Genomic DNA, 15,925 nt, shown 5'->3' with positions numbered 1-15,925 from the left:
TTATTTCCTGTTGTCTTGTAAGTTGTAATATTATGTCCGTATTTATTTTCTGTTGATAAAAATAAATATTATCTATGGGTTATTTATGGGATGACCTTTGATGCCTGCCGCTGATTGGCTGAGACCGTCATTACCGACGAGGCGCACCATTGGTGTAAAGTAGTAGTGAGGTCATACGCAGAAGCAGAGCACATAGTACGTGGAGAGCAGAGCCAGGACTCAGCTGTTGCTTGTGAGTCGCTGGCTGTTCAGAGTTCGGTGACTTTAAACACATTATTGAAACACATTAAAACATATAAGAATGTTGTTCAGCCCCAGCGGTTTAACAGAATGTCTCGCCGACTGGGAGGACATAGAGAAGGACTACCAACAGGTCCAGGTAAAGAACAGCTTTATAGTTGAGCGTGTTAAAAGGGGTGTGTGGGGAGCGGCGATGATACACCGCACTTGGTGACCTATCGTATCCTGCCCAGAGGTCTGTTTTGCAATATTGTGGGCATGATTTCGACAGCGAGTTTGTCCGAAATTGCAAAACAGTCAGTCAGTCAGTCAGAGAGAGAGACAGAACCATCTAACCCTTATTACGAGACAGGCATACAGAAGTGTTTGTCACATACTGTAGTGTTCGTATGTGGACTGTGCTGCTGTTGAAAATAAACTACCTCCTTCGTCACACAATTCGATGGGTAACCAATTTGCTTGCACTTAGCCGCTGTAAGAAGCGTCGCTATAGAACCCATGCCTTGCAGAGAGTACAGTACACTGTGGACTTTACAGACTGCGAGCGATAGGACCACTTCAATAATGTTCATTTTGACATTCATTAAAACTGACCAGGATATTAAACTGCTGAATGCTGGTGTGGTTATCTTTCGCTGCATAAAACATAATTATTTGGAGCTGGATTCATACTATGTCTCCTCAGATCTGTCTCATTCATTCAAACTGCATATTATGTCGCCTTGCCAGGATCATTATGTAATGAGTTCTGTATCTGTACTGTATGTCCATTTGCAACTGTTGCAAGTTTAACTTCTATGTCGTGTTTGTCTATGTATGTACCAAAACACTTATGATTCCTATATTTGGCAGTAAATACAGTCTATAGACATTCGTTTATAGTACTAAGCAAAACACGAATTTAGCTGAAGATGTCCCTTAATAACAGAAATGGCTGCAGTGACAACGTGGTGTTGTCAATCTTCTGGTGGTGTCATGGGTTGCAGTCATGTCAGGAATTTCTTGACAACAATACATTGTGATTGCAATTTGCAGGCTACTTCTGCTTTCTGTGGTAAACTCAATATGTAGTGCTGCATTGGAAGACTTGCCAAACATGCCAACCGTTCCTAGAAATAAGGAATCATCCCTTATTGAAAGATGTGTCACTTATTGAACTGATAAGGGATACAATTGTTCATGTTTTGGTAATAAATCAATGACACACATCTTACAAGTTCAAACAGGTCATATAGTATACAGTAGCCTATATAATACACAGGTAGTAACCACTTCAATATTCTGCACAAGCTCACAATGTGTCGCAGTGTAGATCGGCTATTTTTGGCTAACGTTCCCCATACAAAAACTGTACAGTGACTCAGTGAGATTTCATCTTTTTCGGGGCTTCCCTCATGTTTCATTGAAATAAGGCACGCCTGGCCGGGTGTCTCTTATTGTCTCCACCAGGCCGAAGGCATGTGGGGAGAGTATGTTTTGCACTCCGTCCGTCCGCGTGTGTGTCCGTGTGTGTGTCCGTGAACAGCTAATCTCGGCCACCGTTAACCCGGTCGATGCCATATTTTGCACACACACTCCCTGGATGCCAACCATGAACCTCTGCCCCAAACTTTCCAGAACGGCCTGTTATAGCGCCACCAGGAGGCCGCTTTGTGCAAAACAAGTTTTTCAATGCCATATTTTGCACACACACTCCCTGGATGCCAACCATGAACCTCTGCCCCAAACTTTCCAGAACGGCCTGTTATAGCGCCACCAGGAGGCCGCTTTGTGCAAAACACGTTTTTGCACAGTACACCTACAGAAATTGGTACACAGTCTCTCTAGAGCCATTCAACGAAACGGGTCTTTCAGATTTATCAGACTCCATCCTGATTGGTTAAGATTGGCTTCCAAAGTTCACAGGAGTGCTCAGTTTCAAACAAAATGCTGCAAATCATGAACACATCGCGTGATTTCCGTGAAATTGTGCACCCACATTCCCACTAGGCCGAGGACGAAATGCCACTTGAACAATTTCAACTCAGCCTCAAGGTGGCGCTATAACTGGCCGAAAAGTGTTTTTACCTCTAACTGCACGGATCTGTGGATAACCTGGTGGAGACCTGTGCCCGGAAGGGCACTTTTTCTAGTTTGACTTTAATTTGACAACCCAAAACAATCTCACTGTATGTATGCATGCACTCCTAAATCCTTACAGTTACTTCTTTAGGAGCCACCCCAATTGATTGTGTAAGTTATATTGTATTAATATACTTTATAGTACAGCATATGGCATAAACGTGTTCTATATAATATAAATATTGGATCGGTATGAGATCCATATGAGATTGAAGGGTTTGAGGTCAGATGTAGAGCAGAGTGTGATGTAGAGTTGCTGGCTGGCTTCAAGTTCTTTATTAATGTCCCCGGGGGGTGGGGGGTTTGAAACGTAAAAACAGTACAACACAGACATGTGACAACATAGCATGGGCACATCTGTGCAATTGATAAAAAGAAAAATAAGGTAGCTAAACCAAGTACAGTACAAAGTGAAGCATCATAAAGTGACATCATCATAAAGTGCCATCATCAAAGTGCCAAGAGCAAAGTGAGCGAAGTGCTAGGTACTAAAACATAATTATCGTTGTCATCACAATTCTCCCAAGGGAATTTCTATCTTTGATTATGTACATCTGATCACCTCCCTGATCGATTACAGGCCGGTGGCTCTCACCTCCCTGATCATGAAACACTTTGAGAAGCTAGTCAAGCTACAACTTGTGTCAGATATTATGCCAATTATGAAAATTGCGTTGGTGTACTCAACATGTCTGCGTTCACATTCTGGTACGTTGGTGTACTCTACATGTCCGGTTCACATTCTGGTACGTTGGTGTACTCAACATGTCCGGGTTCACATTCTGGTACACACATGGACCCCATTTGTTTCTGTTTTCTGCATCTTCCTCTGTGACCTGCCACCTTCATGTCATCTCTCACAGCATCTTTAAACCTCCTCTTTGGCAATCCTCTTACCTGGCAGCTACATCTTATATTAAGCATCCTTCTCCCTTATGTACCCTTCATCCCTCCTTTTCACATGCCTAAACCATCTCAACCTCACCTCTCTTGCTTTATCCCCACACCTTCTAACCTGGGCTGATCCTCTAATTTAGTCATTTCTGATAATGTCCTTCCTTTTCACTCCTAATGGCATCCTCAATTCTGCCATCTCCAGCTGTGCCTCCTTTTCATCAGTGCCACCGTTTCCAAGCCGTACAGCATGGCTGGTCTCACTACAATCTTTATACATCTTCCCTCTCACTGGTAGCCTTCTGTCACGAATAACTCCTGACATTATGTCCCATATTCTCAATACACTGGCTTCGCTTGTTGGAACATTTCCATCTCTATACTCACCTTAACCTGTTACACTACTCTAGCCAATTGGTACAAATCATCCCCCCCCCTTCGCACACCAGATACATTCTTCTGCATACACACACTGTCCCATAACGGAATGTACACTCTCAGCAGGTCATCTCTGAGGCTAGCAGTTCATATGAGTAGGCCTAGGTCTTGTGATCACATCAAAATTAGAAGTCAATTCATCATAAAAGAAAGGTTTCCATCCCGTCATTTCAGTATTTATCATTGATGGCACACGGCCCTCAAGTTTGTCAAGCAGTTTTGCTTATTAGTCTAGTAGCCAGAATGTGAACCCGGACATGTAGAGTACACCAACGTACCAGAATGTGAACCCGGACATGTTGAGTACACCAACGCAATTTTCATAATTGGCATAATATCTGACAAGTTGTAGCTTGACTAGCTTCTCAAAGTGTTTCATGATCAGGGAGGTGAGAGCCACCGGCCTGTAATCGATCAGGGAGGTGATCATGATCAGGGAGGTGAGAGCCACCGGACTGTAATCGATCAGGGAGGTGATCATGATCAGGGAGGTGAGAGCCACCGGCCTGTAATCGATCAGGGAGGTGATCATGATCAGGGAGGTGAGAGCCACCGGCCTGTAATCGTTGAGTGTTTTTGGGTTGTTGTGGACTGCTTCCAAATGAACGGCACCATCTGCCGGATAATAGATAAGTTAAATATATAATTATAGATGGGACCTAATTGTTCGGAACAGGTCTTAGGTCAGGAACAGAACTTTTATGGGGGGGGGGCAGACAGAAGTCTGTTTCTGATCTCAGAGTGATTTTCAAATGTCGTGGGCATCAAATGTGACATAATTTGTTTCCCCAGCCCTTACCTCTCCATTTCTTTTTGCAAACTCTTCAAGTGTTTTCCTCTTAGAGTTCGGATACACTTTGACAATTCTCTCGGGAATCACAGTATTTTCGCAATACAAGGACCAACTAGTTACGTCTGTCAATTCATTGATTTGGGCAGAGGACTCAGTGAACATGTCCCAGTCTGTGGACTCAAGGAGTCTCACAGGCGTTATCGTTCCAGTTCTTAAATGTTGCGAATGTTTTGCACTTTGCCTCGTTTTAGTGCAGTGCGGTAGACTGGGAAAAGATGCACACAGTTATGGTCGGAAGCACCCAGGGCCGGGAGGGGTACAGATTTATGTGTCTTTGACATTACCGTAACACATGTCTAGGATTTTGTTGGACCTAGTCGGGCATGTGACATACTGTCAAAGAGCAGTGGTTCATGTCCCTGAGGATGAGGTTTGGTGCGTCAGGGGAGATTAGTTGTAGTTTCTGTACAACCCGGAGTATTTGCTCACAGGTGCTCGCTTCATTAGCCTTTGGATGGATATAAACGACTGTAATACATATCTATGGAAACTGGAAACTCCCTTGGCAGGTAGGCTGGCCACAGAGAGACGAGAGCAACATTTGTAGAGCAACAAATAACTGGCCACTTAATTGTGTAATTGTGAAAACTGAAAATAAATCTTTGTTTAAATAAATGAAGAACTGCAGCTTAAAACGCAACCTCCTAATATATTACTTGCAAAGTGGGCTGGACATACTGTAGTGTATCATAATGTTTCATACAGTATAATATATTATGTGCTTCTTCTCGGTAGGAGACGCATCGTCTATACAGACAGAAACTTGAAGAGGTCACCAAACTGCAAAATAGCTGCTCCCATGCCATCGCTCGTCAGAGGAAGAAATTAAAAGAGCTTTCAGTGTCATTAGAAGAGTGAGTATATATTTACTGAGCAAACGCATACTGTGTTCAAATCCAATGCACATACCGCCATTGACCGTCGTCTATAAATGTATTTTGGTGTTTACGATAGAGGGCACTCTTCCGCAACCTTTGAGTTAATCTACGGCTTCAGGATCAGAGGACAACTGATAAAAAAACATTATCAAAACAAAACTAAGAGTTCAACAGTATTTTAACACAACGGATGCGCCAGCATATTTAAAAATATAGTTGCCTCACGCTGGTCACGCTAAGGTCTCTCTAGAAGTGTTAATATTCCAAACGAGAGGCAGGCTGAAGTCAGAAGACAGAACATTGCCCATCTGGTCAAAACAAACAAATCAACAAGGAGTACATTGCAAAAGGAGAGGCCAACCCAAAAAAACAAAACAAAAAAAACAAAGATGAAAGGACGCCTATACACATCCTTAGCACCCCATGGTTTTGATATAAATTACGTGTATACTATACACGTCCTAACCAAAAATTGTGTTAAATGCTATATGTTCATGTACTTGACATGTACTGTATTCAGGGATATTGCAATGTAATATTCATGAAGACATCATTTTTTCATACCTTTCTGTGTTTAGATGTAAAGAAGACCCTGAGAAAGAAGAATTAAGTCTAGAGGAACTCAGTTCCATAGATGGAATCCTGGAGACGATCGGTCACAGACCAGATGTCTTCTTCGAAATGGAAGCTTTCCTGCCAAAGAAGAATGGGTTTGGCTGTTTAAATAGACTTTCAGTTGAAATGACATTTGCATCGAGCCACAGTTTAGATGTTGCCGTACCATTTGCATTGCGAAATGCAAATGCAGGTTTAAATTACGCTGTGCGTAAAATTCAAAAGTAGCAGATCTACAAGCTCAAAATGCGTCGCTTCATGCCACATTTCAAGCCTGTGGATTGATGATCAAGTAAGCAGTAGGACATGTCTCTAGGAGGGACAGTAAGCAGTAGGATATGTCTCTAGGAGGGACAGTAAGCAGTAGGACATGTCTCTAGGAGGGACAGTAAGCAGTAGGACATGTCTCTAGGAGGGACAGTCTGTGTGTCTAATCTTGAAAACCACTGGGTTTTGTTATTTTATTAATTTTTTCCACACTAATATAATGATAGATAATGGAATGTTATGCAATGTACAATACATTACTGTACTGGACTCCAGGAAGACTAGTGATCATTTAGGCTTCCGCTAAATGTTTAATTTAAACAAAAACAATGAAGATATTAATGACGAATGAAGTGATGGAATGATTCACTCTTTTTCTTTTCCCCGTTCAGATTATACCTCAGTCTGGTTCTGGGAAACGTCAACGTTACACTCCTCAACAAACAGTCCAAGTAAGCTGCTAAACTATAGCTAACTCAAATAACACAACATTCTTTTCTTCTACAGATTAATAACACAACATATTACATGGCCAACGCCACCATAACGGCCTGTCTTCTGTGTTCTGTCTTCTCTTCTACAGATTTGCCTACAAAGATGAATATGAGAAATTCAAGTTAATCCTCACCGTTATCCTGTTCCTGTTTAGCTTCACATGTCGTTTCTTGTTCAGCAACAGGTACAAGTTCCTGCCAAGCAATAAAAGACCTAGCACAGTCACACTATTACAGTTTGTAAACAAACTGGTTTCTATTACAGCCCCAAAATACAGCAGACACAGTTAAAGATAAATCATACATTATGGCGTCTATAATCTTAGTCCTTCTATCAAGTGCTGAATCAATTGCCTTCAGCCCGCAATTCACCCACAAAAATTGCAGTTATATCTCATGTTTTTATACACTACTAGGAGAATAAAACAATATTGAAAAGAAAAATGTGGGTGGTGGTGCTACCCATTTTGTTAACATTTTAATCACTCATTGGGCATTTCTGGTGATAGGCTTGGACTTTTTACAGGGGCCAGTTCCGAATTGCAGCCAATGATATTCCGTATTTAAGTTTGTATATTAATATAGGTGTGTCACCTGTAAGTGCTCTTTTAGAGCGGTTTTGAAGGAGAATAAAGAGGATTCACACATTTGAATGATGAATTTGGTGGCATAGAGTTGGAACAAATTTAAATCCTTGTTTGAGCCAAATCTGGGATGAAAGTGATTTGTGGATGTCTTTAACATTTTTGTGTCTGAAGTGTCTGAACTATGCTTCTGGTTTGTCTTCAGAGCTTCAGATGCTCTTTTCAACTTCCTGTTGGTGTGGTACTACTGCACCCTGACCATCCGAGAGAGTATCCTCATCTGTAATGGATCAAGGTCTGTTTCTGACATCTTGTTAACTACTATACTGTCCATTAAATGTAAAAAAAATAATTTCATTAACATTCATGTTTTCATTAATTCAAACACACAAGGCATCTTGTTGTATTCCTGGTATTATAACTTAAGTACTGTATGATAATGTGTATGACCACCAACTCTATTCAAAATGCATGTCCCTGATAAAACATAACAATAATGATGTAATGCTTGCACACAGCAAACACTCAATGGAGTTAGGAGGTTTCTGCCCGACAACAACAATATAGAACACAACACCATGAAGTCATGCAGACGTAGCTTTTGCAAACCAACTGGCATTCTCAAGTGAAAACTCTTTCCCTTTATCGTCTCGGCGGTTAGCAGAATGCATAGGGTCCATATTGATTGTCTGTGTGTCTTCTATGTCATTTCAGGATTAAGGGTTGGTGGGTTTTCCATCACTACTTGTCAACGTTCCTATCTGGGGTCATGCTCACTTGGTGAGTGATTTCACCCATGCTTGCTTCTCCACCCTCGACCACAAAATGATGGTACTGTGTGGCAAATGAAGCGCAGATTTGCAATTTCATAAATCTTTTGGCCTATAAATGACATGCCCGAAATATAGATGCCAGGTTGAAAGTGGTTAATTCAGTGCAAGTTGTGATGTAAGCTTTAGATTTCTTAATTCAACATCACACACAACAAGTAGCTTCAGACAAAGCAGAAGTAGAAGTGCTGGTTTAAAAGTAGCGAAGGCCAAGGTGTTTCAACAAATCTAGGAGCAGATCGGGGAGGGGAGCACGGAATCTGAAATAATTAACAACATGAACCCCAGCGTTGCTGTTGTGGGCAGTTATAATAGGCAAACATTTGTTGGAAAACAAGTTGGAAATTCTGTGAAAATAGCCGATCTACAAGCTCACAATCCGGTGCGATGAATTGTGAGCTTGTAGATTGTTTGATTTTTTTGGCAAATAGATTTGGTAAGGCGAAAGAAAAAGGAGAAAAAGTACAGACCCCTGGTGGTGGTCCCCAGTTAACGAAGGGTTATATTCTTTGAGAGACATACGGGTATTTTTGGGCGTGCCGTGGCCAAATCTGACATTATTGTTTAGGGCCCAAATTGACTTTTTCCTTGTTCCCCAGCCACGAAAAGGAACCGGTGACAAGAGCACTATTCTTTGAGACACACATACGGGTATTTCAGGGTGTGGCCCGAGGCATCTGACACTTTGCCAGGCCACAAAGTGTCACCTTTTATTTATACCGAGCTAATGGGCTTGGCGAGAGCCCTTTAAAGTATTCAGCTGACATTTAAATACTGAAAACGACGTGTTTAGCCCTATTTCAAAATGGTGCCACGCATGTGTAGGCAGAAGAATACTTAAGCCAAGTCATAGATGTCTTTCCTCTGTCTTCACAGGCCTGAAGGGGATCTTTATCAGATGTTCAGGAACCAGTTCCTTTCATACAATCTATATCAAAGTAAGACGCTCCATATTGCTTCATGTGACCTACAGTACTACTCTTATTTTGGTGAAAGAAATAAAAAAGATGAATGTAGCGAATCAGTCTGGATTTCAGCCTAATATTTAAAGCCATTTGGCTGCCTGGGCATGTTAATCTCTGCATGGTGGTGGACACTTGAGAGTGCTCCACTTTTTAATTATCTGTGCACTGACTTAACGATAGATGACGATTATCAGTTTCCATAAGAATATGAGAAGAGTAAGTGTTTTGTGGTTTTGTGTTCAGATAAAAGTTTTGGCCAGGAAATGGTCAACTATCACTAATATATGGTTTTGGTTTTAAGCTTATTATACAGTAGCTTTATCTTGCTATATCAAGATAATTAATTGAGTCATTTGAGGAAGAAATAAGCATATTTGACATGACTAAGATACTAAAGTAAGGCTATACTATACTAAGGTTAGGTTTGGCCAATTCATCAGTCACCGTTATTTTTTAATTTTTTTATGTGTCCTGATGTTTAAACACTTTCAACCTGAAAATGTATGGTAACTTAAACGTAGGTCAACAACACTTTCTTGTACTTTTACTTGTATAAAACCTAATGCCTCAGCCAGGGTGGAATGAGAAATAATGCAGGGAGAACGTTTATGTGGTGAAAGAATTGTTCAAAACAAAGAATCAGTTCATAAAAACATGTTGGATGTTAGTACACTATATTATATGACTTGGATCATCCTTAAATAATATACCTATGTTGTCTTTTATCAACAAGCAGGCTTTGTCCAGTTTCTCCAGTACTACTACCAGAGTGGTTGCCTGTACAGACTCAGAGCCCTGGGAGAAGGACACACAATGGACTTAACAGTTGGTGAGTTGATAATTACTTGCGCAAGCAGAGCGCGCAAGTACTAGTTTCGCCCAGGACACGTATGCACCGTCCCAGCACTTTTGATGCGTATGCACCGTCCCAGCAAATGACGTAATGACTACTTGTGTTGCCAGATTACATACATGTATACATAGGAGCATTACCTTTAATCCTCCCGACACTAAAACATATCGTTATTACGTCACCACCATCGAAAACCATTGGTTTTATCAGGCACAACTAGTCATTACGTCATTTGCTGGGACGGTGCATACGCATCGAAAATGCTGGGACGGTGCATACGGCGCAAAGTAACCACAGTATACCGCTAATCAACTTACAAGTTACATATACATATACATAGAGGCAGTTCCTTTAATCCACCCGGCACTGATATAACTAGCTGGTATAACTAGCTCTCAATGATGACGTAATAAAGATGTGGATTAAAGGACCCAATGCCAGAGTGTAATTGGTTTTCGATGGTGACGTAATGACGATATGTTTTAGTGTTGGGAGGATTAAAGGTAATGCTCATATACAGGTAGGTAGGTAGCAAATAGTTAAACCTAATAATTCAACATTTCAAACGTTCCTTCACAGAGAAACTGAGATTTGACAGTTTGTAGTGGTCGAAAGTACTTGCGCGCTCTGCTTGCGCACTAGTGTGCAACAAGCAAGTATGCACTCGACAGAGTGCAGTTCTAGTTGTTGATGTTTTTATATTCATCATTATATTTTCTCTCTTTTTCATTCGTACCACATAGTGTCATAGCCTCAATTATTGCAGGTTTTACAGGTTCAAATTAACTTTATAATATTGATTCAAAACATAAGCTTAACATAATTTCACCACAGCTGTTAAAAGCCACAATCCGTGGTCATTTGAAATACAAGTTGTTCGGACCGTGGTGCAGAACCGGCCGATTTGCACATGTGGCGCCCCTGGTGGCCCTGATTGGCCCATTATTGGCCACCACACATGCCCAGCAAATCTTTGCTTTAGGCAATATAAACCAATTGTAATTTCCAACTCCATGATTTAAAGGTATATTCAGTGATTTCACTCAAAAACCCTTAGGTTTCGTTTTTGGCTGTGGGACCCAGCCTTTCGTCCAATCAGGATAGAGAGTCAAAAACGAAACCTAAGGTTTTTTGACCCCCATGGGTTAACTGGGGACAGGGAGGAACTCCTTATAATTATGGTCAGCACACTCTATAGTAGGGAGGATTATCACAACAAAACAAAAAAATAAGTGATATTTGAATTAAGTGAAATCACTGAATATACCTTTAATAAGTAAGCTCCATTTTTAACTATGTCCCTGGTTCTGGAGACTAATTGTCCATCTAATGTGTATCCTCTCCTGTCCTCTCCTGTGGCTGTCGTAAGGAAGCTGTCTACATTTCAGATTGATGATATTGTTTTATAGAGTCTAATTTCCTTTGCTGTTATCTGTCGGTATGTTAATCTTGGCATTGGAGAGAAGAATGCCTTAGTAGGGTTGTGAATGTGGCAAGCAAGATTGTGGGAGTTTGAACCACATATTTAACAAACGGGTGCTTATTAAAGCTGCGGCTATTCTTTCAGAAGGCTCTCATCCTCTGAACCCTGAATTTAAGCTCCTACCATCTGGCCAATGGTTAAGTGCCCCCTGCTACTAGTACATTGTTTGGTTCATGTTGCTCTGATCTTGCTGTAACACAAATATCCCAGTCAAATAATGACATTCTCCTCACCTCTCTCCTATTTTCTCGTTCAGAGGGTTTCCAGTCATGGATGTGGAGAGGTTTGACGTTTCTCCTGCCTTTCCTGTTCTTTGGTCATGTGAGTGTCTTCTCTTGCTATAGCGTCTACTTATTATAACCCCCCAGTGGCCCCCACCCTCCAGCTGCTCATTAACAGTTGACACTTATCTAAGATTGGAAGGAATTTTATTAAGAATGGACTTGTGCTTTCAGTTCTGGCAGCTTTACAGTGGCATTACACTGTTCAGAATGTCTCGGCTTCCAGAATGCAAGGAGTGGCAGGTATGTGCGCCACGATACACTGGAAACTTGGAACAGCTAGAATAACATAACTACAGCGGGTCTGCCAACAGTAACATGTTAGGGCATGCAATTAATTCAAAATGTATAATGCTTTAATGATTTTGATTATTATTCTCATTTGGGCTAATTTAAATCCTCTTTTGGCAAAACTGTTCGGTGCAATCTTTCTTACTTACTTACTGCCCTTTATGCCGACTGGCATGTAGGGCAGCAACAAAGGATCTCCACTTCAGTCTGTTCTGGGCCAGCGTCTTTATAGATCCCCAGGTGTGATGCAGGGTCTTCAACTCTCCCTCCACTGTCCTACGCCATGTGCTCTTGTACAAATCTACACTACTGTTAGTTGCTGCCTAATTCTTCTTTCCTGAGTATAGCTGAAATGACTCCCTTGAGCAGTAGGGGGCAGTACACTGCTATCCACTGGGTCATTTGCTGAACAGATAAACTATTATCTCCACATGAACTATCTAAAATATAGATCTTAGCTGACACATTATTGTTATCTAATTTTGCATACAGTATAGTATTTATGCATTTAAGCTTCTTAATACTTAATTGAATACCATATAACAGCACAAATACCAGAAAATCAGCATACCAAGATATGCATTACTCTCACAATGTCAATAGAACACAATATTTTGGGCCGATCAAATCATTAGAAAGAAGAAAATAAAGGCAGGAGACAACACTATTTGTTTTGTTTTTCTTCTTATAAATTATTTGATCGGCCCAAAACATTGTGTTCATTGTCATGATTTGTCATGATCCGAGTTGGCTTTGTCCGCGGCGTAACCGTCTTTAAATAAATACTTTAAGAAAAGCCTATAGGAAAAATGCATTGGGATTCATTTCCTGGGCCACTCGTCGTTCTGAAAGGGGGTGGGACTGCGACGCTCTATTGTCTAAAAACTATGATCGTTCACTTCCATCGCTGTGCTGTAAAATGGCCGATCTGTCCAAACAGTATCTGGTGGCATAATTTCATAATATTCCACTAATGTGCCTGCCCTAATGCGTCACAAATCACGATGCAACACATTGTGAACTTGTAGAATTGCTATTTTCAATGTATTCAACGTTTTTGAATACCAATAATGAACATTAAAAGGATTAGTTTGATGGACAGTTGTACCCAGTCCCCTAATATGTGCATGTGTTCATCCTGCACTGTAGGTGCTGATGTGTGGCTGCTCCTACCTGGTGCTGTTCATGGGGAACTTCGTCACTACACTGGGAGTGGTTTACCAGAAGTACATGAACAACCAGGACAAGCCAAAAACCCTATAAGGTTGCAATAGATGACAAGACGGTGTTACCAAAAGGAAAACCTCCAGCTATTTATGGAATATGTGCAAAGTTCTTGTGGCTGCACTTTTGGACGTGTTACATATGTCTGATTTTACGAACGTTTGTCCTTGTGGACTGTTTACATTTCTGTGAGCCCATGTATTTCCGCGGCTTTCATATGGTACCTGCTAATCAAAGGAGGCTGGTATTGGTTGGTTTTGTCAGGTTCCTATGTAAAGATTGAATGCTTTCTTAATGCCGCGCCCAGTGCCTGAATGGGATACTATACTGGTGGACATGCTCGCCTCCAGGACCATGCTTATTATCCCTGCTGGTCTGGGATTGATATCTTGCTGGAGTCCTCCACATGTGCCTGTCCTATCCTCTCTGCTGTAGTGAAGAGGGAATCTAAATTGTACAGCTGAGATTCACAGGGATGTAAGGGAGTAACCCCTGATATATAGTCTTTGGTTGTGAGTCGGTGTGGCTCTCAAGTATAGATCGCCCTTAATGCAGTTACACCTCACTGTATTTTTTTAGCCCTGCTAGCACTGGGGCTATACTGTATGGCTATTTAGATCCATCTGTCCTGCATTAGTCCCAAACAAGATGTCAACAAATCTAATCAACCTATTAATTAGGTAATTCAAAAGGTAATATGAGAGTTAATTACTCATTTGCCTACATAGTATACAGGCCTTTCCGAGAAACGGTTCTGTAAAATGTGTACATTCAGGTACACCTAGAGTTTCCGTCTTTTCTTTTGACAATTGTTTTAAAATCACATTGTACTGCTCGGTCACACTATTTCAATGGGATCCAGCCATTATCTAACCTGACGCTGCCAGATGAGGGCGGTATTGGGTAACCATGTTCTCCAACACAGCATTCATCTGGGGTCTCTCAGGCAGTTGAGCTGACAAAAATCCGTTCCGTACCGGACCAATCAGCGTGAGCTAAGGGCGGAATATGTGCGAAACCGGACGTGAAGCTATATCGACACGTCAATATGATTGGTTGTGTTTGCACGCCCACACGGTGATAGACAGACGGTCCCATCCAATCATCTACCAAGTATCTTGAAAAAAAGGAACAGCCCCGTCATCAAATTTGCTTCCGTGATCCCAGATCCCAATAAGCTGTGAAACAAATTTGTGTAGCAAGCTTCTTGGATCTGGCAGCGTCAGGTTAGCCATTATCAGCTACCACCCTTACATTGAATTATCCCAACTTTTACTGATCTGCAATGCAGTTCTTGACGCAAAGTGCCCGTCAGTGACCTTGTGTGACTGTTACAATGATGTTTTTACAGTTGGCTCAATACATTGAGCCTGGCTATGTTGCTGTGACCTGTGGAGTGGGTTTGTTGTCTTGACTATTATGATGTGGTTGAAAACTCAATCCTTTGATGCTCGATATCTACCGTATTATCATCACACCTCCCAAACTGGTTCCTTTTCAGGGATGAGACACTTTGTTGTATTGTTCTCATACCCCTCATGTGTTGTCATATTACGTGGCCACTGATATACTGTACCTGCTTACAGTAGGCACACTATTGCATATTCACCCTGTTCTGCTTTATGTAATTTATGTACTGCAGATTTGTGGAGGGCTGTTACATATTTCTTCTATGGTAATGGTTGCTGTTTTCATGTCTGTATTTACTTTACTTTGACACAAGGTGAACTGTGTTGTATTATTATTATTTATGAATGAAACGGTTACTTCTTTCTAGGGGTTTTAGCAGCACCAATCATAGAACTATATTACCAACTATATAACCTCTATGTTGGATAAACCTCTAAATTGTGCCACTTATTATACAGTATCATGACCAGATAAATGCAATATTGTCTTTCTCTGTACAATCTTTGCACTGGATAGTAAAATTCCCAGCAGAGTGCCTGCCACAATGGTTCGTCTTACATAATTATGCTGCATTTAACTTTATACGTATGCAAAAAAAAAGAGCTGCAAAACAAATTGATAATCTACAAGCAGTCACATTGTGACACACTGTGACCTTGTAGATCTGCTATTGTTGAATATTTGAATATTTTCAACTTTCTGAAAATGTTTGATATGGCCAAAGTAGGGACACCAGGTTTAAAGTGGTTAAGAGTTTCTGTATATTGTACGGTATGTCTTACCAAGGGAAAATATTATGAGCCTTCCGCAACAGACGATCACAACCTACCCCATATGGGCCTTCTCAAAATGTTATTAAAATGATTGCTGACTTTATGTCCGGAGGCTGTCATTGTCATTGCTTTCATTCTATAAAAGCACACTCCATGCAAATCGATGCCCCGAAAACATACCGCCACATGAAACAAAACAAAACCATTCTATCAAGAAGGTGCAATGTACATTATTATCCTACATCTTCCGGCACATGCTTGAATGGACTTGTGTTGAACAAGTGTTGATTTAATGTCGACACAGAGAGCTGATGTGTGTCTGATGCTGGCGTTCCTCTGGAAATGGAAAATCTATCTGTTCCAACAGATATAATTTCTATATTCCTCCATACCCTCCTTTTACAGTTGTATTACTGCAGTAAAAGAGCAAG

General features: G+C 41.1%; 1 protein-coding gene across 2 annotated transcripts; it reads left to right on the top strand.

Moving 5' to 3' along the window:
- The first annotated feature begins 212 nt into the window (after positions 1-212).
- On the top strand, positions 213-15,591 carry LOC310858706 (transmembrane protein 120A-A-like). Of its 2 annotated transcripts, none has more exons than XM_083764947.1 (12): positions 213-379; positions 5,282-5,400; positions 6,003-6,134; positions 6,699-6,758; positions 6,890-6,985; positions 7,590-7,679; positions 8,099-8,164; positions 9,091-9,152; positions 9,916-10,008; positions 11,772-11,836; positions 11,971-12,039; positions 13,237-15,591. In XM_083764947.1, exons 1-12 carry the CDS (start codon positions 302-304, stop codon positions 13,348-13,350), a joined length of 1,044 nt encoding a protein of 347 aa, XP_083621073.1. In that variant the 5' UTR covers positions 213-301; the 3' UTR covers positions 13,351-15,591. The 2 variants fall into 2 exon arrangements, with proteins under 2 accessions (XP_083621073.1, XP_083621072.1); XM_083764946.1 differs by having other exon boundaries at positions 9,913-10,008.
- The last annotated feature ends 334 nt before the right edge of the window (positions 15,592-15,925 follow it).

This window comes from Protomyctophum parallelum (genome assembly GCF_964188405.1).
Source record: "Protomyctophum parallelum genome assembly, chromosome: 1".
Taxonomy (NCBI): Eukaryota; Metazoa; Chordata; class Actinopteri; order Myctophiformes; family Myctophidae; genus Protomyctophum; species Protomyctophum parallelum.
The sequence above is the reverse complement of the archived record's forward strand: the minus strand, read 5'-3'. Positions and strand labels throughout refer to the sequence as shown.

Bases quoted from the DNA above. Each gene is read 5' to 3' on its own strand.
- LOC310858706 (XM_083764946.1), top strand. From the start codon at position 302: ATGTTGTTCAGCCCCAGCGGTTTAACAGAATGTCTCGCCGACTGGGAG. The intron at 7,680-8,098 runs GTCTGTTTCTGA...ATGTCATTTCAG, and splicing joins CTCATCTGTAATGGATCAAG to GATTAAGGGTTGGTGGGTTT. The intron at 9,153-9,912 runs GTAAGACGCTCC...TTTATCAACAAG, and splicing joins TTCATACAATCTATATCAAA to CAGGCTTTGTCCAGTTTCTC.